At 32.6% G+C, this 23698-nt stretch overlaps 1 protein-coding gene across 1 annotated transcript; it reads right to left on the bottom strand.

Annotated features, from left to right (window-relative positions):
* Window positions 1–4005: 4005 nt before the first annotated feature.
* LOC122522116 lies at window positions 4006–20627 on the bottom strand. Its single transcript, XM_043642925.1, has 16 exons — window positions 20600–20627; window positions 17789–17994; window positions 17348–17589; window positions 17052–17135; window positions 16848–16973; window positions 16642–16782; window positions 16257–16380; window positions 13911–14103; window positions 13478–13721; window positions 13246–13404; window positions 12847–13173; window positions 12389–12758; window positions 12066–12282; window positions 11799–11985; window positions 11339–11564; window positions 4006–10856 (listed from the first exon to the last, which is right to left on the bottom strand). The coding sequence occupies exons 2-16, from the start codon at window positions 17991–17993 to the stop codon at window positions 4333–4335; spliced, it is 9369 nt and encodes a 3122-aa protein (XP_043498860.1). The 5' UTR covers window position 17994; window positions 20600–20627; the 3' UTR covers window positions 4006–4332.
* Between the last annotated feature and the right edge of the window lie 3071 nt (window positions 20628–23698).

The raw sequence follows: 23698 nt of genomic DNA, 5'->3' as shown, positions 1-23698 counted from the left end.
ATAAATTGTAGAGTCCTTAGCCGCTTAGATAAATTTTTATAAAAATGTATTTATATGTTATGTATTTATGTGTATTTAATCATATTTGTTAGATCAGGCTTTTCAGCTTCTAATATACTAATCTCCCGTTTCTCCCCCCCATACTTTCTGCGTTCTCATTTATACGTGTGCCCAGGTGTTACACGCGTATGGGTGAGAAACAGTTAGTGTGGGTTTAGTTTTAAGTTTTTCCCCTATTGGCAGCTGTTATTGTGTTAGTGGTTGCACGATGTACTTTACACCTGTGTGTGCGTTTTAGGTAGTGTGTTCTGTACATCGTTTTGCGATATTTTTTAGATAATACATCATTTAATACCGAGAGCACTACTTCTACATATCACGTGTGATATGAAAAATACACGCGTGTGTGTTTCTTTATTTTTATATTTCTATTAAATATTTCTAATTTTCTTTTTTGATAATCGTTTTGCATAGTAGAGTTACTGCATTTATTTGCAGAAACTTTGATATACTCGTATATTACTAGTATGCATATATACTAGTATGTACCAGTATTTTTGCTTTAGTCATTATTGCAATAACCACTAGCCTTGGCAGTCGATTACAGCATTGGTACGTACTCCCATAAGTTTAGAAAACACGCGTTTGAACTAGGGTGTCGGAGATGCCCCGGGGCATGCTCTCTAGTTTAGGCTTTTGCACCCTGGTGGTATGTGAGAGAATCGTGGAGTGTGTGGGTGGGTACGTATGTGTATTTGCTCTTTTTAAATATGGGTAATTGGCACGCAGGTAGCATACTTCTTTGAGCGAATGTGAAAACTTTAATTTTAAGTAGGTAGGATCCAGGAAAGGCACGAGGTTTACTTCCACTCCGGAGTGGAAATTTCGCCGCCTGGCTTATACAGAACTGTTACAAAAATATTTTTTTTTATTTATTCTAATATGCTTGCTTTGTAGATTTATTTTGTGACTCTTCTGTAATCTTCATTATGTATCACGATTCAAAGGGATTTGCAACGATTTGTAAGATTCATTTCTATTTCGATTCTATCTCGAACGAGATATAGTCGAACAAATTCGCAAATTCTTTGATGAACTTGATACTTAGTTTTAAGTATTGTAACTAACACTTCGCACAATCGCGATTTTCTCTTATAATTAGAAATATTTGATATATAATTCAATGTAAGGAATGAATGAAATGAAAATATTGCAAGAAAATGCCTTACATTTATTGCATTATTTATTTCAATTTCATTTTATTGCTTGACATGAAAAGTGCGACGTGTTTTAGGTCATCGACTATAATTATCTGCTTGGACATTTAATTAATTGTGCTCATGGTCAATGAACTCTAAATTCATTGATGGTTTACGAGCTTTACTATAATTAACGGAAAATGTAAATTAATTTTTTATTAATTGAGAATTTGAATATTAACAAAATATGAGTTTATTTGCAAAAAAAGAATGAGAAGTTTTATTTTGCTGGTACGTGGAAAATGTCCAATTGCAGTTTTCAGGATGAAGAAAGAAGAGGCTAAATGACGAAGAGGCAAATGCCGAAGAGGCCCCCACTTAATTGTGGATGAAGAGGGCAACTACATAGACTATTGAGTTATTTTCAAAAGTTCAACAGCAAGTTAGAACTTTTCGAGAATAGCTCTCTAGTCACATCTTATATTTTATTGTGTTACTTTTTTGCTCGTCATTAATTTCTAGTTGTAATTGGAGATGATGGACCATTCCATCTCCTTGAGACACCAAAAAGTCGTGTCTATATCGTCAAAAGATGCATATGTGTTTAGTTAGAGTCAAAAGTATTAAAATTTTCGTAATATTAAATTTTGAAGTTCGGTAAAGTAACATTCGGTAAATATTACGGTAATTTCTCTTTTCTTGTTTCGTCTTTAAGATTTTTTCACTGTAATCGTATTTTATTAAATTTGTAATTTTTCTTTTTTATACAATGTAGTTTAAAAGTATTTTACAATAATTAATAGATATTATTATTTGTAGTCATTTAATATTTGTACTTATTCTATTTCTTTATTTTTATATATTTTATGTAAATATAAAATCACGCGTTTAAATTTAATTTCATTACAACGGTAATTAGAGATTTGATTAAAATAATAAGAGAACTCAGTTGAAAAGTGCATCTGTGAATTGGACGATTTAATATGTTAGGCTATTGTATCATATTGACTGTATGACTAATGTAGTTTTCTTTTTGTTACAGGTGTTCTTCGTGGGATTTAACAACAAATCTTTCAAATTTGTTCTATTTGAATGCTTTAAATGAATACTTTTTAAAATATATGTATAAATGCATTTCAGAAGGCACACACATTTTTCACACTAAAAATTAAATTCAATTGTTTAAAATTCTATAATAAATATAAATTCAAATATTTCTCTAGATATGTACCATAGATAAAAATAGAATAATAATGATTTCGTCAAGAATTTTTCTTTTTTACAAGTTAGATATTACTTTCAGTCAGAAATATTACTTATTTATTAAAAAAATGTTTTTTTTTTTACAAATTAGATATTACTTTCAGTCAGAAGTATTACTTATTTATTTAAAAAATGCAGTGTTTACAACTTTTTTAGTGTGAAATTTATTTCTTTCAATTGACTGCGCGCAAAGCAGTCTTTGAATTCGCTTTAGAATCAGTGATCGGGTATAAAACAATTTAAAATCGAACGCGAATTAGAGTCAGTGTTGTTCGCCGTATAATAAAATTTCGGTTTCGCGATAAGAAACTCATCTATAGTTTCTTATTTTCGTTTATACCGCGTTTTTAGATTCACGCGAGATGCATCACCATGGTGCCACTGAGTTGCATCCCATTAGAATGCATTGTAATTATCTATTTTTATTTACATTTTATTCGATTTTATTTTAATATGATTTTGGATTATATTGCAGATAATTTATCGTTACGTTCTATTTTATGTTACAGATACAGATTGCAAAGATATGGAATAAATTCTTCGATGGATCTTGGATGGATTTTCTTCAATACCAAATCGAGGAACTCTTCGACGTCAGGCTACAGTACTTGCTGCGAAGTAGGAGTGTTTTGGAGCCATCTTAGAACTTCTTATGTCGTGAGTTAAAATTTAAAGTCCCTCCAGTGCTCTATCATGTCGAGGATGAAAGGTCCTAATCGGCACGAGTTACTGGTTGTAATTATTCCAATAAATTAGTGACGAGCACATGAGTAATTCCTTTCTAGGAGTTATTCATGAGAATTGTATATTGTATTGTATATTGAATTGTATATTTTATATTAGTTCAGGATAGGTTTTCTTGTCTCACCGGTTAAATTCATTCAATTAACAGTGCAATTAATTAATGCACTTTCTTTTTTATTACGTGTTCTGTTCGTGGTTAGTAGTGGTCAAATCGAGCATTAATTTGCTCGTTTTCGTCCAGAAAAGCATGTAATAAATGTCTTACATGCATTGCTTCGTACTTAGTTTATCTAATCGTGATTAATTTTTATATATTGATACTTACTCCTTACTTTTTATATATTGATACTTATTATAAATAAATGAGCAAGAAGACAAAAGCCACCTAGACAAACCCAGTCTGCTTATATTTATGAAGGAACATTTTTATATGTTAATCAATTTTTAGATTAGGATTTTCAGCTTCTAATGTACTAATCTATTTTTTGTTTTCAAAATACTCATAATTAATATATACCAATGGATAAAATGGAATTGTAATTTATATAAATTAAAAAGGTGATCGACGATTAACGTTGACACTATTTGTTTTAGTTTTTATACACATGTATTTACAAGATTAATACAAACACCGTTACAATGAGCCAACAGTCGTAATAAAAAATTTGTTCATCGATGCGATGTGCTTAATAATTAATGAATTCGTATCATTATTCAACGGCAGTAGTGATAACAGAAGATGCACCACGCGCGATACGATAGAAATATTGTATTTATTAAATTTTTAATAAAAAATAGCCACGGAGAGAATATTGAAATATTAGATGAAATATTATATCCACAAATTTTTGGTCCTTTAATTTGGAGGCCACGATTTTTAATAAAGTTTTTTCTTCTAATTCTATAACTTCGACCAAATGACTTAATATTATCGAAATATTCAAATTGAAAATTGAAAATATTCTTCGTATCTATTTCGCACATTCGTTCCTTTACTTCTTTCACATATTTTATTTTCGCACACTTAATCTCATTTATATCACGATATCGCAAGTATATTTTATTGCACGTTTTTAATATGACAACATATTGTTCAGGTTTTATAACATTCAAGCTGACATATCAATTAGGAAGGCGGCGTTGTACTGTCAGCCCGTAATTGGGATGGTGCAGCTTCACTGTAAGCAATATCAAAAACGCTCTTCTTTTCAAGAAGTTGTTGATGTCTTAATCTCGTTCCTGTTGTCATCGATATACCAGCACCAGAATCAAGTTCCATTTCTGGTCTAGCAAACTCCGTCGTTCGTTGAGGATCGTAATGTTCCGGTGACAATTGCGGCGAGGGATGAGGTGGTGGTGGAGGATGAAGGTAAAATGGTGGTGGAATTTTTTCGTATTTATACTCGGAATGTTGAAAGAGATGATGACGAGGATATTTTGATTCGGTTGGTGCTGGCGTAGGTGGAGTCGAGGCAAAAATTTGAATTGGAGGATCTTCGTATTGACCACCTTCAGCTTTCCTTAATTTTCGTCCTTGACGAACAATAGCTTTTAATTGTTCAGACTCCACATTCACCAAAGGCTTTATTTTACGTCTTGTTCTCGGTGTTACTTCCGGTGTCTTAATATCTAATTTTTTTTTCTCATCCGGAATCGATTTTCTATTAGCCAGACTCCTTCTCAACCAACGCGGTAATTGATCCTGCTCGTCCTGTTCCTCGGCTCTCTTAGCTTCTCTTTTCTTTTCCATTTCTTCTCTTTTCTGGGTGTACCAAGCCATGTATTTCGATCTAGTCTTACCAGTGTCAATGTCACTCGTTTTTGGAGGACTCGATGATTTTTCACCACTGCTTGACGATTTTGTCGATCTCGATTGTTTCTCACGATCTTCTGTCTTTTTTAACGTCGCTTTTATTTTTTCGTTTTCTAACTTTTTCTCCGATTGATTTCCGATCGATTTGGGAGAACGACGTTTAGATTGTTGAGAGATTTTTTCCGTCAAATAATCTTTTTTATTATCAGTTATTTTCTCTAAGGAATCTGTTTTGTCCTTACGAGCTGCGACTCTCGAACGTTCTAAAAACTGTTTCCTTCCTTTTGTATCTTTTTCTGATTTTTGAACAAGTTTGTCTTTACTATCGTCAAATTTATCCTGTTTTTTAGTTTTAGAATCATCTTTTATCTTCGTTGTTTTTATATCCTTCAGATCTTTCATATCTTCCGGTTTTTTAGGACTAGATATCTTTCCTTGACTTTCAGTACCTACACTTAAAGTTTCTTCTATCGGGGTCGAACTTTTTTCTATAAAAACTGTTCCTTCCAATTTCTTATCTACGTCAACGATATCTTTATCAATTAAACTGTTTTTTGGCTCCGTTGTCTCGTGCAAAACACTAGAAAGTTTTTTTATATCATCCATGGTTACATCGACCACTCGTAGTTCCCTACTTTCATCTTTTACCTCTTCGACCGTCAATTTCATGTCATCAACAGCAGATACATTTTCGGTCATTTCCTTTGAAAGGCTTTCTTTTTCAGGAACATCCTTAGCGCGGTGCCGAGGCGTTTGGTAGGGTCTCGTGGTCAGTGTTGTTTTCCTAGAAATATCACTGGATGAATCACTTTCATCAGAATCTTCCAGAGTATCGATAATGCTCGTAAAAATGGTTGGGCTTACGTTTTCGTATTCCTCCGTCCTTGTTTGAAGTCCTTCTTTTGCAAATTCCTCTCCTGGTTGCAAACTCCTCTGATCTGGCCTTTCAACAAACTTATCTTGTTTACTCGAATCTTCCTTATCTTCTTGATCCTCTTCCTTCTCTAATTTAATTATACTACCTTGATCACCTTTGTCCCCCAACAAGATTAAGGTTTCCTTCTCGGTAAAATCCTTATCGTCTGTTCGTAACTGAGTTTTCTCGTCGAATTTTAATTCTCTCATAGTTTTGGTAACCTCGGTTGGCCTACTTTCTTTTTCTTCTTTATCGATTTTCATCGTTTCAATTTTTATTTCTGATTTCTCTTGGACGACCGATGGTTCTTGTGTTTGGATCGGTGATGGTGGTTTCGATGGTTTTTCCACTCTAATCGAATTACTCGGAATCTTTTCGTCTGTAGAGTCCTTTAATTCCTCAACCGTTTTTATTTCTATTCTTTCTTCTTGGCTGGTTAATCGATCTTTCGTGTCGGCTAATGTTGAAACTTCGGGTTCGGTCAAAGGTAAACTTGTGATTTGGACTTTTTCTAACTCTTCCTTTTCATGAGTTTCGAAATCTTTCGGAGATGTCAAATCTGTTATTTCATCTTTTAAAGTTTCTGGATGAACATCTTTATCGCTTTCTTTATCAGTGGGTTTACTCTCATGTTCTTTTAGATCTAATTCTATCAAAGTCCTCTTTAATTTTTGCTTCTCTTCATCACTTTCACCTTTTTTTATTTCAATTTCATCGCTTTTATAAACTGCTTCTCCTTCCTCCTTTTTTAATGTCGTTTCTTCTGTCTTTACGTGAGACTTGTCAGTACTATCCTTTTTTTCTACATTTATAATACTCTGTTCAATAACTTCTTCCATGGGTTTATCTTCGTAAGGAGTAAATTCTGTGTCTTTCATCTCATGATACTCAGAAACGTCTTTTACTGGCGATATTTTAACCGGATATTCTTCAATAATATTTTTTTTATCTTTCTCAGAGACAGATATATCGACCTTATTTTTTTCTTGTTCAATACTTAATACTTCTTTACTTTCATCAGTATCCTGATTTTTATCCGGAGATTGTTCAACGATTTGTTCAGCGTACACTTCTGCACTTACAATAATCGAATCTCTCTTACCATTACTTTTTATAATTTTATCAACTTCAGGAGAGTCTGTACGTACATGATCTTTTTCAGTTTTTTCAATAGCTGTCTCCTTTAATTCAAACTTTTCATCCTTGTCACTTTCTTGGGGTGAACTGCGTTTACTCGTAATTTCTAAAGCCGTTTCTATCATTTTTGTCGTATCTATAAAAGAACTTAGTTCTTTCGTTACAGTTAAAGTATTTTTTTCCTCGTCCTTCTTTTCATCTTTATCCAGCACAGATTTAGACGAACTTGGTTTATCTTCAGTTTCTTTAACTTTACCATTGTCCTTCGTAACTTGTAAATCATTGTTAGTAATTTCAAATAATTGTTTTGTAGCCTCGTTATCTTCCTTTGCAGATTGATCGAATGATTTTGTATCTTTTTCGGTATCTACAGATATAGGAATTAATTTACTATCTTTAACAGGCGAAGCATCCTCTCTTTCAGTTTCGAAAAATTCTTTGGTATCTTTCTCCTTAGTTATTTCATCTTTTTCTTTTGTTACTTCTGTTTCAACCTTGGAATCAATTTTATCAACGTTATCTGGAAAAGATACTTTTTCATGGATTATATTCATAGACGTACTCGGAATTATTGTAGTTTCCGATAAGATCTTATCGATCGGGGACGCACTAGAAGTACTTGCAATCTTGTTTTTTTCTTTATCTCCTATAGAATCTGATATAGAAGTACTTGCAATCTCGTTTTTTTCTTTATCTGATATACGAGACATATAGATCTCTTTTTGTAATTCTTCGACAAATTCTTCTACGGTCTTCTTTTTATCGACATAATTTTTACTACCGACTTCACGTGTTTCTAAAATTTTTCTATCTTCGTTTACTTTAGTTATTTCATCTTTTTCAATATCCTTGGAAGGAATGTCAGTGATTTCAATCTCTTGATCTTCATTTTTAGATTGTTTTATTTCCTCTTTATCTTTATCTCCAAGATCTTTGATTTCAATTTTTCGGTTTTTATCATTTTCAGATTGTTTTATTTCCTTTTTATCTTTATCTCCAAGATCTACAGTATCAAGTGTTTTTTCTTCTACTTTACTCTTTACACTTTCTTCGATTTTATCTTTTTCCTGTAAGGATGTTTCCTTAGATATTTCTTCGAAATTATCGGTAAACGTTTGCTCCTCGCTCGTGTCTCGTTTGTTACGTCCAAAACCCACAAAATCTTTCAAAGCTTCTTTCAATGATATCATACGATCATCGTTTTCTGTACTTTCTAAATCACTCTTAACCGTAGTCATTTTCTTCTTTCCATCAACATGTACTTTAATTAATTTCGATTTCTTTTTAACATTTTTATCATCCGAACTCGTTTTGTGTTTGTCGGCATCCTCCTTTTCTGGGGTATCCTTTAACGAAATATCGGAAACTTTTGTAGTTTGATGTACCCGCATTTTTCTCGATTTTCGTTGACCCGATTGTCTGGAAAAATTATCAGAAGAGCTTGTACTCGTTCTCTTATCGAAATTTCGACGAGGACCAAACTCCTTTTTATTTTCGATTTGATCCGAACCAGTACTTGCGCTGAACTCTTCCGATAAACTTTCTTTTTGCAAGCGGCTTATCGATTTATCTAATTTTCCAAACTTCGAATCAAACTTCGAACGTTCTTTCAAAAGTTCCTTTTGTTTCTCACTATCTTGATCCTTTGATATGACATTTTCTTTCTCTTCCTCAACGTGAGATTGTCTTTTGATTTTAGAATGAAACGTAGTTGCTGGTAGTTGCTTATTTTTAACATTTTCTTTATTCGATTCGGAACTCTCTTTTCTCGATCTTTCATGAGTGTCTTCTATTTCGGAGCTTCCAGTACTCGTAACTTGAGCTTGCTGATACTTTAATTTGTGTTTGAGTTTAGTTGCAGTTCCTTCTTTTTTTTGATTCGTTCCTTTTTCTACAATTTTCGAAGTGCTAGGAGTCGGTTCTGTAGATATCTTTGTTCGATGCTTACTCGAATCTTCTTTCCCTTTAGACATCTTCTGATCTACGTCCTTTTTCAAACTTTTTTTCGTACTACTGGTAGTAGTTTTTTCTTGAATCGTACTTCCACTTCCTGTACTTTCTTGAGTCTTCTTTTCACCTAGTTTACTGAGTTTTTTCGTCAACAATGTAATCTCCCTTTCCAATATTCGAAAAGTAGGTTTACTTTCACTTTTTTTTTGACTCTTTTTTGTTTCCTTCTTCGGACTGGTTGCCTCTTTTTCCGAATATTTTTCTCTGGTTTCTTTGGGTTCGGTAGAAGAAGAAGTCGATTCGGTCATTTTAGTTTTTTGATCATCGCGTCCACGATAATGAGTTTTTTCACTGAAAACCTTGTCGAATTTATCTTTGATGATTTCGGTAGATGAAGGACTACCATTGTCCTCTTCGTTTAATATTTCATATCTGATACTGGTTTCTTCTGTCGATCGTTCGTACGTTTTCGTCTCTTTATCGTCTCCTTTGCCGGAACTTCCGTTATCGTCCAAAGAGTCAGATATTTCACGGAGAACTTCAGGTTCTATAGAAATCTTTCTTCCATCTTTGACCTCCTTTACTTTCTTTCGAAGAATACTCAAACGTTTATCAAAACATGGACTTCTTTCTTCTTCTATCGGTGATTTCATCCATAAAGTTCTGGTCCTTTTCGAATCACTCTCGTATCTCTTTTTAGTTTTCATTTTTTTCCTTATCCTCGACTCGTCTTCGGATTCATCATTGTCACTTCTACTTCGAACGTGTCTTTCTGTTTGAGTAGCTGTAGTCCTATCGGTTTGAGTTGCAATAGCTACCTGTCCAGGTAAACTTTGAGTCTCCAAATAACTCGTAGAATCCATCATGGCTGGTCCACTTGCACGAGTTTCTCGTTCCAATAAAAGTCTAGTCAGCAAGGCGTTTTGCCGTGCCAATTCCATGTCATGGTATGAATAAGATTGAACATTAATGGGTTGTGCGTTATCTTTGGTTGGCATCGTTGGTCTCTCGGTACTTTCAGAAGCTCCACCAACAATTGTAGATTCTTGTCTGGTGGCTTGTATGTCGGAGATATGAGTAACTTTCTCTTTAGGAGTATCCTCGTAATCGATACGATCGATAAGTAATCTCTGAACACCTGGACCACTTTCATCCACGTGCTGGTTATGAGCGATGTTTAAGGATTGCGGTATCAGAATAATCTCAGGTTGCTGGTGAGTAGTTTCTCGGACTCTTTGAGCTGATTCCATACTTCGTGCACCGTCGAGATCTTGAATCGATGCTTCTTGTCTCATTTTTTGATCTTCCATAAATCTTTTTAAGATAATATCTTTGCCGTCTACGATTACTGTTGTACCACGATGTTGAATGACGTTATCCTCGACCTGTCCTCTTGTTACTAATCGCAAAATTTCCGCATTACCTTCACGATAAAAATGTTGCTCTCTGACCGTTCTTTCATCGTTCGTATCTTGCTCTTGTTCATATCTATAACTCTGTCGAGGATGATCAGGACTACGTTCGATTTCATGTTGTTCCAAAGATTCTACACCATCGTCCATATGATAATCTCTCATTTTCATATTCTCAATATCTTCTACGTACATTCGTTCTTGCTCAGTGATTCTTCCAGTAGTATCATAAATCAAATCATCTCGTTGCTTTCTCGAGGACTCCACGTTTATTCTTCCTTCGTTCGCATGCGTGGTAACATAAGCTACGTCACCTGGTAGCGAAGCCAAGCCACAATTTTTCACGTTCCGCCGATTAAATTGCCAGTTTCTTCGGGTTGGATCGGCACTCCATGCTTGTTTCCTTTCCTGGTTATTGGTTACTAGAAACATATAATCTTAGGTATAAGCTTTCTTTCTTATCTTAATATTTTCTATTTTATTTTAAAAAGATTGTGTGTGGTTTGACATTATATAAAATGATCTTTTTCTGAATGAGTTTAATATTTCTATTTCGATCGATCGAAAGTTATGTCATACACACATTGTCAATCGTTATTTGTGATAATACAAATTTGATATAAATACGATATATAATTCAATTGATCACACACTTGTCAAATATTTCTAAATAAACAGGAACTTTCATTTGAATTAAATCGATATAAATCTTATGTATTTCTAAAGTATTTGCTTATTATTTATGTATTTATATATGGCAGTATAATTATTCAAGCACACTCGATCATTATAGAATTATAGTTATCTCGTATTTTATAATTTTTGGTCTTAATAGATAAATCAAAATGAACTTGTTGGAAAAGTTCACGAACTCCTACGGATTGATGTCTTCCGATTTAGTTACCATGAACGATCGTAGGTTGCTTTCGATGAAGATGTCTCTTTGGCCTTCCGTCCGATCGGACGATTAAAGTTTCCGATGATTGGACTCGACGTTTTCTAGGTGCCATGTAAAATGGACAGCTAGGACAAATACAACAGATAATCAACGCAGCTATTGCAAGAAGCATCAATAAACCCAGAATTATCAGCAACCAGAAAAGTATTTTATTCTCTGCTTTGTACACCGTCTGAAACATAATCCTGTCTTCTTATTTCTCGGAAATATGAAGTATTTAAAATTTTGGAAACTTAAAATTTATAATCGATCATAATATAATAATAAAAATATACAAGAGTTAATTACAAAGATAAATTTTTGTAAAAATAATTCATTCAAATTAATAATATTAAATCCAAATAATAATCTTAAAAGAGAATAAATATTATACTAAACATAATTTTTTATATATAAGTATACTCACTATAACTTCTTCGTTTTGCACGTTGGTAACAGTATTGGTGATATTAGTGGTGGTAGTTTTTCCAGTAGAATCAGGCATCATAACTGAAGCATTTATTATCCCAACTCCATTGGCCGCTAAAGTTTCTCGAATTTTTTCTATGTCGACAAAGGAAGTACTTTTTTCTACACGTGCAACGACGATACTTCTAAAATAATTCATCAAAAACGATGTTGATCAACTATCATGTTTGTTTAAAAATATTGAAAATAGTTATTAAGAACTAACTTTTTAGCATCACTTGGCATATTAGATGTGTCGTTGGTTGCAACGTAAGGACGAATATCTTGAACAGTTACTCGTGCTCCCGTGATCGTAGCCAGTGTTTTTGCAGTTTTTATTGGATCTGGATGTTCTTCTGGTAAAACGAACGTGACAATACGATCCTCTACTGCCCCACCACTCGTTATTCTTATTTGTGTTAAACTCGACAAATGTGGTACACCTATGACAATTATTAAATATACAATTTAACATATTTTAAGAAAAAATAATATTTCTTATTTTATTATAAGTACTTATGAAAATATTCATGTACATTTAAAAATTACCAAGATCGTATGCTCTAGCTGTTAACGTGTACAGAGCATTATCATCGTCAGCTCGTTTTCTTCGAATACTTTTGAATAATTCATTCTTAAAAGGACTCCTCTTAAATAATTTTGACATTCTTAGATTAGTTGCCGTCGTGGTTATCGTTCTTAACATCGATCCTTTCATATCATCTCGATGTAACTCTTTCCGTGATTTGCTAGCTAATTTCTCGGTAGCACTTTGTTTCTTTCTTCGAACTTTTGTGATTGGTGATCGTAAAATCAGTTCACCTGTGATTTCATTTAGATAAAATTTATTCTCGTAATTTCCGTGAATTATTTCGTATCTGATCACGTTATTCGGTGGTTCAGCATCTGCGTCTGTAGCCTGAATAATATAAACACAATTGTTTAATTATTATAGTGTACAAATTTATACAAATAAATAAAATTAAATGATATAAATATTCAGGTACCTTGATCACAGCCGGTGATGTGAAATTGGTCAAATCAGAATTCAAGAAGAACATGTAAATACTTTTTTCGAATATCGGTACGTTATCATTTACATCGAGTAAATTTACTATTAAAGGAACAACACCACGATTGCCTTGGCCATTTTCATCTCGTGCTTCGATAGATAATTCCAATCTAGATGCAATCTCACGATCCAAAGAAGATCCCATCGCTACTGTTATCAATCCTCTATCTGGATCCATTGTGAACGCTTCACTTCCTTGTCCGATTATCCGAGTGTATTGTATGTTGCCGAAATCTCCTGTATCTTTATCGGTAGCGTGTACCTTTTTAAAACAAAATTCTACTTTTATTGAAGTTGTATTTTTTCTCATTTTTACCTGCAATCAATTTATTACCTGCACAACACGTGTACCTGCTGTTACATTTTCCGAAAGTGTCACTTCGTAAGAATCCTGTTCGAAAACCGGTGGATTATCATTGATATCTCTTAAATAAATCGTCACTGGTACGGATGTAGATAAATTTGTTGCTGGGCCAACTTCTTGAGCGACAATCTAGAATAAAATTTAATTTAAATAATGTCTTAATTATTATTTTATAAATAGCTAACATTGAAAGTAGATTTACCTTGAAGATCAAGCTCTTGTACGTTTCATAATCGATAAACGTATTATCTCGAACCGTAATAGTGAAACTCGCAGTACGTTCAGCAACGGTAGGATTAATCTCAAAAGTGCCATTATTATTTTCTAACTTGAGAGCGAATACACCAGCTTTACCGATATCTTCATCCCGCACTCTCGTCGAATATTGATCGCCAAAAATAATTATAGTTCCTGGTTCTAAGTTTTCGTCTATCACCGTAACATAACTGCGAATATATTTATAATATTGGCATAAAATATAAATAATTATTTAAATAATAAAATTATTTTATAGCATCACAACTTAATATAATAATTTTTAAAAATATTTTTTAATTTATTCTCATAGATGAAAGATAAATTATAAGAAACATAAATCGTTCGCATAATTTTTTTTATATTTTTGGAAAACTAACGCGTCACTTTCGAAATAGGGCGGACTATTTCCTGGTTCCCCAAGCAAAAGTCCAACTTCAACGACTGTTGCCTGTGCAGGTGGTTCCTCTCTGGTCCTTCTAATTTCTTCCGCGACGACGCTGAGTACGACAGGTGCACCGACGTGAGTGATTTGTGTTAGTTCCTCCAACGGTCTAGCTAAAACGATTTCTCCTAAAAGAGGAAGTACATCATTAATGAAACGAGTTCCCTTATTTTCTTATTCTTTTTCTAAACATTAAAAGCTAATATCAAGATAATCAATATTTGAGCTCATATATGGTCTGATTTTTTGTTCTTTGAACAGGTTTATTTTGGCATAATCATAGTTTCCATTCGTTGTATAAAACGGAACGACTATAGTTGGAAAGTACAAAACTTCTTCCTATAAATGATGACTATAGGATTCATATTACCTGTTTCAAAGTTTCACAAGTTGAACCCAATAAAAATAGTGTAATAACTATCTGTTTAATATTTTATACGCATTTATGTCAATAATTATGAAAGTGAAATAAGTTAAAACAATTAAAATATTTTATATTATGATTTATATTATCATGTAAAAAGTGCTAATGACAAATAAATAATAAAATAAATGTTTGTACTTATTCCACTTTCACATTTACCAGTATATTTAATAATTACAATTGCAATTAATATTTTAATATTTTAATTGAAAATATAACTTTATATAAATTGTATTATTTTTGTGTGATTAATATGCAACTTCCAGCTTTGCAATTTACTTTCCCTCGACATAAAATTTGTAACGCAGTAAGAGTAATTGTCGTTTTAATGCGTGTCCCTTATTTCTGTCTTACTCGAAATAAAACACGTAAAGAGGGTAGAAAACAGAAACGCGTTGCTTTAAACATAAAATAACGGCAACGGCAATTGTAACAAGAGGAAAAATCGACTCAAGAAATTGTTAACGTTCAATGTGTGTATGCATATACGTGTATGTATATAAAGAATACAAATACATGTATTATATCGCATGCTCCTTGGCAAGAAAAGATAAGCATCGTAGTCAGAAAAGCAGAGAGTGACCCTTCGTACGATCGATACTTTCGCTTGTAAAACTGGCCAGAGTCGTTGTGGTCACTTCTTTTCGTTTGCCTTCTTACCTCGAATATGACTCATTCGGTCATCCGACGAAAAATTCAAATACCTCGATGACCTCGGATAAGAAATAAGCCTTTTTGACGTATTTTATATTCCTTTCTTTTAAAAAATGATAAGAGAAAGTAAAATGGCACGCAAATTACAAATCTCGAGCACTAATTTGTAATATCGACGATAATTCATTCATAGTAGTAACAGTCGTAGTATATCACTATACTTCGTAGCTATATAGTATACACGCACGCTTAACTTGATTAATGTACCCATTTACTCTACTTTATTCGTTAATTTATTTACGGTGTATTTGACAATTATTCTCTACTTAAATATTTAATTCCAAATATTTTTTCTTCACTTTTTGTTATTACGAAAAAAAAAGTATTATTTTACTGAAGACTTCGATATAAGAAAACACATTTCGTTTTCATACCTTAAACGCAAATATACTCTGGATGTCGACGAACATCGATCCGTTTTATCTATCACCGAGAAATTACGCGCGTAATTTTCCTTTCTTTTTTCGATTCCGTCTCATGCATGAAAAGCGATGAATCATTGTCGGAGAGATAACAACGGAGGATAGTGAAGAAATAAAATAAAAAAAGAAAATAAAAATAAAAATAGATTGAAATCATCGATCTCGCGGACAATTAATTTCCGTCTTTAGTCATTGTCGAAAGGTTTTCGCTGAAACGAGGTCAGTAATGTGTGCTGGACATAAATTAAAGACGTCATTCGGTTTTTCCGAACAATTGTGACCAAGACGTTAAGTAGATTTCTCTTTTGCAAATATCGATCTTCTGAATGACTTTTTACAGCCGTAAATTTATTTCCTACATAATAGTCGTTTTATGAGATGCTTTAAAAAAAAAAAAGAAAACCATTTGAATTTGTGTTAGAAGGATCTTTATCTTTCAAATCAATCTTAACTCATGGTAATCTTTGTAAAAACGTACTATCTCAAGAAGAGATCTCGACTTCTTCTTTCACGAAGTCGAAATAAGTAGTACAAATAGCAAGTAGAAAATAGGAAATAGAAATAAGACGAATCATAATGAAGGTAATTTTAGGTCATTCCATGCAGAATTACAGCGATTAAGTTAGCATAAAATATATAAATTTTCTTGTATGTTCTTACTCGCATGCTTTTAAAAGAATTTTTTATTTTAAATAAAGAGCTCGTCTTTATATTTACTCACCTGTCGTTTCTGAGATATTAAAAAACGGTGTGAAAGGATTGCCCTCTGACACGAGACCGTATGCGATTTCTCGAGGAACGCCCTTATCTCCATCTTCTGCATGAACTCGTAATATTACATCCCCCTAAAAAAAGATAGAAATATTTTTTTCTTATGTATCGGTGATATAAACAATTCACTCACAAAAGGTTTTTTTGATGGAATTTTATTTTTTTAATATAAAATATAACTTAGAATTTAACATAAATAGAGATTAATTTGCATTTTAATGAAGTTTATACTACTTAAAAATTATAATGGCTTACATATGTGCCAATTATATCCAATAATTATTTAATTTAAATAAAGTAAAGTACTACAGAAATAGTATAATTGAAATTCTTACGGGTTGTACAGAATTGTTGAGTCTCGTTAAAGGAGGTGCCAAAGTAAAAATCGGTGGAACATCCTGAACATCTTGAACTACAATAACAACGTTCAGACCAGCGATATTTCTTGTATCCTTTCCAGGTTCTGTGTAAGGATCCTAAACAATGAAATAGCTTAGATTGAAAATAATTCTATCGAAGATAAGAAGATGAGTAAACCCACCGTCGCGTACATTGTGAGAGTATACATGGATTGAGTTTCGAAATCCAATTCTCCGATTAATGTAATAACTCCTCGAGTTTGCGATGGTGTTTGTCGTTGTCTGATCGTAAACAATTCTTTCGGTTGCTAAAAAGTGTTAAGAAAAAAAATGTTCATCTTTTATTGCTACTATTTATACGAAATAAAAATGTTGACCAAACTCACCCATAATTCGATGTAAACTGGCTTACCACTCCAGGGATTTGCTCGAACTAATAAATAATCTAATTCCTTTCCAGGTTTAGTATCCTTAAAAATTTATAATCAATAAATTTATAATCAATAATTTACTGTCAATCAATCGCTAATGAACTTACAATTTTGTAATTAATGTAATTATAAGGAAGATACGAAGAAATATCGAATAAAAATTATTTGATAAAGGGATCACAATAATGAAAAGTACACAATTAAACTTCAATGTAAAACCATCGATATTTGCAAATGCAATTAAGTATTACCTCGGGTACCATTATCAGAGAAGGAATGTGCGGGAATATTTTATCGCGTTGAGTGGTCGCATTCGTGACAGAAATAGTTGCTTGCATCGAATTCGAATCACCCTTAGAGTCTTTAACCCTCACAGCGAAATCATGAAGACGGCCAGGTATTAGACGTTTCGTTAGAATTACATTAGCCTGGCACACTTTATTATAGAGCGTACACGGCAGATTGTCGATTCTCACAACCGGTGTAATTGTTGCTGCAATGGTAAATACAAAAGCGGTGAGTTAGTGTGTAACTATTTTTCTTTACTTTGAGTAACTTTTTTAACTGGGTATAAGAAAAATATACAAGGGTAAAAAGAATACGTTTGGTAGAATTGTTTGTTTCAATAATTCTTCGGATAATTCGATTAAAATCTTACTATACAATTACGACAAATGTAGGTTAATAATTACCAGTTATTTCAAAAATAAGAGGAAAATCTGCATCCTGATCGGTAGCTCGTAATCGAAATATAACCGAATCAACTTCCGCATCTGCTGGAATCAAAACTAATCCCATATCCGTAGAAGTATCGAATCTTGGTCGTGCACCCATTGTCCATCCAAAGATCAAACCCAAATGAATCCATATTTTAAACCATGCTCCTGCAAGGGGCATTCTACAAAAAAAATCATACAAATATATATTTCGTAAAATAAAATAATTAAAATTGCATCGATATAAACAAAAATAATTATTAATTTATAAAAATTATTGAATATTTCATTATTACAACAAATAGAAATAATCATTCGTAAACGTATATTATGTTCTAAGTTCTTTTGTAATTGATGACAAGTGGGTTCAAAGTAAAAATCGATAACCCGTTACGTTGAACTTCCTGTTTGTTCTTTAAATATTAGAAGAATCGAGAAACATTCGCGAAGTCTTTCGGCCGTCCGATAGTCGTTGTTCCACTTTATCGAATACACTAATTATTTACATGAGTTAGTGGTCTTCACTCATTACTTAGATGCGTGATAGGGCAAGCCTTGATGGTTTTTACTTTTTGTTAAACCTTTAACTTGCTAATCGTTTTTCTAATTGTAAGTCGAAGTTTTTCGAAATTTTCTCTAAATCTGTCCTTTCAAACAAAAAAAAAAATAGTATTTTTAATTTCTTTCCATGACTAATCTTGATGATTAAAATATTGAATATTAGTTCAATGAATTCCTCATGAAAATAAAGAATACATTTTTTACGACTCATCGTAGTTTCCAATTTCTAAGAACACCCACACACACTCGACGAAATATATCGATCGTTGAGCGATCGAACAAATGACTGCTTTTACGCAATATCTATAATTGATACTCGCTAATAAACTACCGATGGTATAGGTGAAAATAGAAAAGCAATAGCTTCGTAAAGAAATTTCATTCGTATTTTAATAATATCTAATTATTTTTGAAACAACTTCATCGATATAAATTAATAAACATATACGTTTCGATATATTTAAAAAAATGATTTATACATATAGAACAAATGATTCTAGTTGATAACAATATGATTATCGATTTTGTCAACGTAAAATGAGGTCGTATCTAATCATTACATACATCTCTACGAAGTTGTCAGTATCTAATGTTTTTCATTCACCATCGTTACTTTACTTTTTATTGCAATTACTTTTTTTTTCTTTTCATTGTACCGAAAGAACTACTTTATAAATAGATTATTATTTGCCATAATAATCGACGATAATAATGATAATCGTTTTATAATAAATTCAAACAACGATTTACGGTTTGCTTTGCACGTTATTCGTTAAAATTGCTTGTCACTTAAACACCTGTTCTTAAAGCAAACTGTATACTATGTATATCACACCTCGTGTGATTTACACGTGGGACTATATAGCATTTTTATTGAACCATGATAAAGTAGTTATTTCTTTTTGTCTCTTATATATGTGAATTTAATATGGTGTGCGTATATGCAATCGTTAAGGAAAAAAAATTAGGATGTGGGTCATCGACCGTTCCTATCGAACACGACAATCGAGTTACACTTCAGTGGGCATTATAAGGCATATAGAGCATTTTAAGTGTATAAATTATTTTGTAGAAAGTTTCGGCTATGTATTTTTTTTTCTATGGCAATTTATATATTAAAAAGTGTATGTATTTTACATTTAAGATAACGTAAAGGATAGATAATTTGTTTTATTTTTTAATTTTTTAACTAATTAAAACTATTTAATTTCATTTTAAAGAAATTAGAAACCAGGATAGAATCGTAAAATTGAAACATTAAAAAAATCATTTTAATTTCGACTGTTATTGAAATTTAATAATTTCTTTTTTATATAATTAAAATTGCTGACTTTCAACCGGAAGTTTAGATCGAATAACGTGTATAATAAAATACTTCAATGGACTTTTACCGGTCAGTGTCCAGTAGACTCCGATCGATTCTAGTTTCCATTTTTTTACTACGCACCGAAGATGGTTTACATACTATTATACATAGCGGTTTGAGTCGATACATAAATATTCATTAGTTATACATATAATGTACGTTTTAGTTGGATCTTCTACAACTAGAATAACTATGTATTATTAATCAACGTGAGAACGTGACTGGTTTGTAAATGTCTTTAAACACGACTATAACATTCCTTTAAACTTGTTGAACAAAGATTTATCAGATAAGAAATTAATTTCGTTTGATTCTTCAATGAGTTTCTTCCAATTGCTTAAACGATCAAAGCATAAAAATACGAATTAAAATTTATTTCAAAAGATATCATAGATAGATTTTATTGTTTAAAAATGAAGATGAACATTTTCTTTTTAAATAAATACTAAAAGAGTCAAAAGATTTGATAGCGTTGAATGCTATTATTAAAAAGTCAACAGCCGTCGCGTCGTAAAATGTGGGGCGATCAAATATCTTCACTGGTGATGGATGTAGCCTCGTATCGGCCTGTCGATGTACCACGAAGCATGTTTCTAATCGTCGAAATAATATTAAGAGAGTAATGGCAAACGATTTAGTCAATAAACATCGTAAAACATTTTTTGAGTCATCGATTAAAAATTTGTAATTTTTTAAATCCAATCAGATATAGTAACAAATACAATACAACTAAATCATTTGCACGCGTAAATCAAATTTACGCGACAAAATTTATATCTTGTGAATTGCCTAAAAGAATCTTATAGTAATAATTTATAGAAAAAAAATTAAAAAAAAAAAGAAAGAAAAAAATTCTTTACCTGATAATAATATCATTCAGGATGTCAGAGTCCACGAACAACACATGTTTTTACATGTTCCACGTATTAAACAACTCATCCACTTTTTCTTTTTCTACCTAATCTATTTCACTTATTCTCTAAAATAGTAAATTCATTTCAGTAAATTCACTCAAAAATAAAATTCATTCACTGAAACGAATGAATTTTCATTGGCCACTCGACGTTTTTTGGAATGATCCTTTTGGCGCGTAAGTTTTGTTCAACCGTGATCGAGGGTCGACATTTTCGGGGATCGCGCAAGAAACACACCTCACGTGGCCGCTAACGGTGTGCATGTGGAAAGCTTTCATAGGGGTAGCTAGTCTTGTCGTTTAACCCCTTCGACGCCGACGCCAACACGACGACCGTTGTCACGTGTACATCGCGTCGCGAACAATTCCTCCCCACCAAAAGAAACTCGGTAAGCCACTCGAGGGTGCAACCACCCCTTTGTTGGATGATGACTGATCTTCGATAGGAGATTTTATGGTAACCCTATTGTGAAGGCATTCGAGTATTGCGTTCTATGCTAGTCGGAATTGACCTACATTTCATTTTTTCGCGCTTTTACGTTCTTTCTTCTTACGATTTATTTTTTACGAGTTTCTATCATTTCTCTTTTGCAAATGTTGAATATTATTAAAAACAATTAGAATAATTATCTATTTGTGTATAATATATGTTGAACGTCTTTTTTTTTATAAAATTTGCTTAGAACAAGCATAAACAGAATAAAATAGTATACAAAATATTGTATCGTATTATAATTCCAATTATATCACATATCTTATACGTGTTAGTTATGCTTGTAGGTATATAATAACGTGGAAGAATTTTGTTAAAATAACAATTAATACTATAATAACTAATCTAATAATAATACTCATAATAATAACACTAATAATAATCTAATAACTAAAATTAATACTAATAATAACAATTCCTCTGCAAATACTCGATTTATCGTAAGTATTATAAGAAAAGCGACTACACACAAACTATTGTTCTGATACCATGAGTCAGAGCTCGATAAGTCAGGGCCCCAATCAGGAGGGTTCGTTAATGGAGGGCGATGTGATTTGTTTGCAAAGAAGTCGTTAAAGAGTCTGCCTCTTTTCTGCGGGGAAAGAATCGAATTTAATTCGTCTATTACATAGTAGTAATGAATCGAAAAATAATTCGTAGTTTAATAATAATTGTTAGATTAACGAAATGATTCGCATACTTTGAACACGTCAAAAACGTTTAGTATTTATTAATTTATGGAAATCTTATAAAAATTTTCAAATTTTATTTATAAAATTTTAATATAAATATATAAAATAAAGAACTTTCTAACAACCAATCCTCATTTTTGACGAAAAATAGAACCTTTTCCGATGTATTTAATAATTTATTTTATAGAACTTATAACAGAAAAGAAAAACATTTGGCCAGTTTGGTATCCGATGGAATGAGGCCGCCAAAGTGATCCGCTATTGCGTGTCAAATGAACGATACGCAAAAGACTGGCGCATGCAAATCACGCGTAAAACAAATGCATCGTTGCAAGTGTCATAGGACCGTACGCAGTATCGGCTCCTTCTATGGTATCACCCTGGGTGAATGAACTGCATCTATTGTAGAGATAATAACAGGTTTTGTAAAAGGGTACGTATACTTATAAAGCAATGTGAGGGGGGGGGTGGTAGATCATAACTATACATGTCAGACATATGTCATTTTGAATTATGGTCAGTTTTATAAGTTTCATCAAAGTAAGCGTATAAAAGTTCTTATCCCCTCGAAGTTAAATGCGTTTCATTAAATCATAAATAGGAAACAAATGATAAACATATGTTAGGATAAAATAAGATAAAGAAGAAAGTATTTTATTCGTGATAAAGCATCATTAGAAAAGAATAATTAATCAGGTATTCGGGTTTTTTAAGGGAAAAAAGTATTCGAAAGACGTTCGAACGAGCGTGCCTAAGTTAAAAGAATGAAATCAAGATAATTTTGAAAAAAATTTGTGAGCGTTAAATTTCATCTCGATGATAACAACGATCGGAATAGATACGGCACTGAAGTGCGAGGGTTAGCCGACAAGGGGCTACTATGTTGGTAGGTTCAGTCGGTCTAGGAAGGTTCCAATGGGAGGGGATACTCGAGGGGATGAAGTCAAGTACTGACCAATAGTAGCTTATATACTTGCTTGGATTAGCATAAGATTGCACGCGAAGCTGACGTTCAGGAAAACGATAAGAGAATAGCCGGCCGTTACCTGGACTACCTCGACTTTCAAGTAAGCCGCGCTGGTTCGACCATTGTGCGTTCGCCTCGAGTCATTCACAAAATTCTTTTTATTCTCGATTATCATCCAAGCCATTATTGACTTGAGAAAATCGAAATGGTGACTAGGCAGGATTGCGATGTATGTACTAAGGAACGATTGAAAAGTTATTACTTTTTCTTTTTTTTGGTTGCTCAATGTCTGTCCAGGAAAAATGATATTATTTTAGGATAATAGTACGAATTCATTTTGTAAAAAAATTAAAATACACAATGATTTCAAAATTCGTCATTAAATAATTGGAACACGAGATTTTATAATTTAAAATATTTAAAAAATTCGATGAAATCAATATGAATATAGTAAGTAATTAAAAGCAACAAAGCACTTGACCTTTTATCTATCTCATCTCCAGCTTTTCTAACGGTGTGAAATTAAAATTCAGTCTCGGTTGGGGTTAATTGTAAGATAGCGTGCGAGAGAGAGGTAAGGGTTAGATATTAAGTGGGAAAGTCTCGCATTAGCCAACAAGCTGAAAACTACGTAAGGGTGAAAGGGTCTCCGGAGTGTGACTGACCCATCGAGGTCAGCGGTACGTTCCAACGTACGAACGTACGCTCGATTTGCATTTAAATAATGGATTCTTCTTTTGTCCGAAACCTTTTCACCATCTGATAATATCCGAGCGTCGAGAATATTTCGGTTATTCCTTGCGTATTGTGATAATAAATTCGAAATGTCAGGAAAACATTCTTTGCGATAATAAATGAGAAAGAGAGAATTATTGTTTGCTTGTACTTTTTTTT

This window comes from Polistes fuscatus, unplaced genomic scaffold (genome assembly GCF_010416935.1).
Source record: "Polistes fuscatus isolate 324 unplaced genomic scaffold, CU_Pfus_HIC Scaffold5, whole genome shotgun sequence".
Lineage (NCBI taxonomy): Eukaryota > Metazoa > Arthropoda > Insecta > Hymenoptera > Vespidae > Polistes > Polistes fuscatus.
Note: the sequence above shows the minus strand (reverse complement) of the source record. Positions and strands in the feature narration are given on the sequence as shown.

Bases quoted from the DNA above. Each gene is read 5' to 3' on its own strand.
- LOC122522116 (XM_043642925.1), bottom strand. From the start codon at position 17,993: ATGCCCCTTGCAGGAGCATGGTTTAAAATATGGATTCATTTGGGTTTG. The intron at 17,590-17,788 runs GTAATTATTAAC...TTACCATTGCAG, and splicing joins TCTTATTTTTGAAATAACTG to CAACAATTACACCGGTTGTG. The intron at 11,565-11,798 runs GTGAGTATACTT...ATTATGTTTCAG, and splicing joins TGCAAAACGAAGAAGTTATA to ACGGTGTACAAAGCAGAGAA.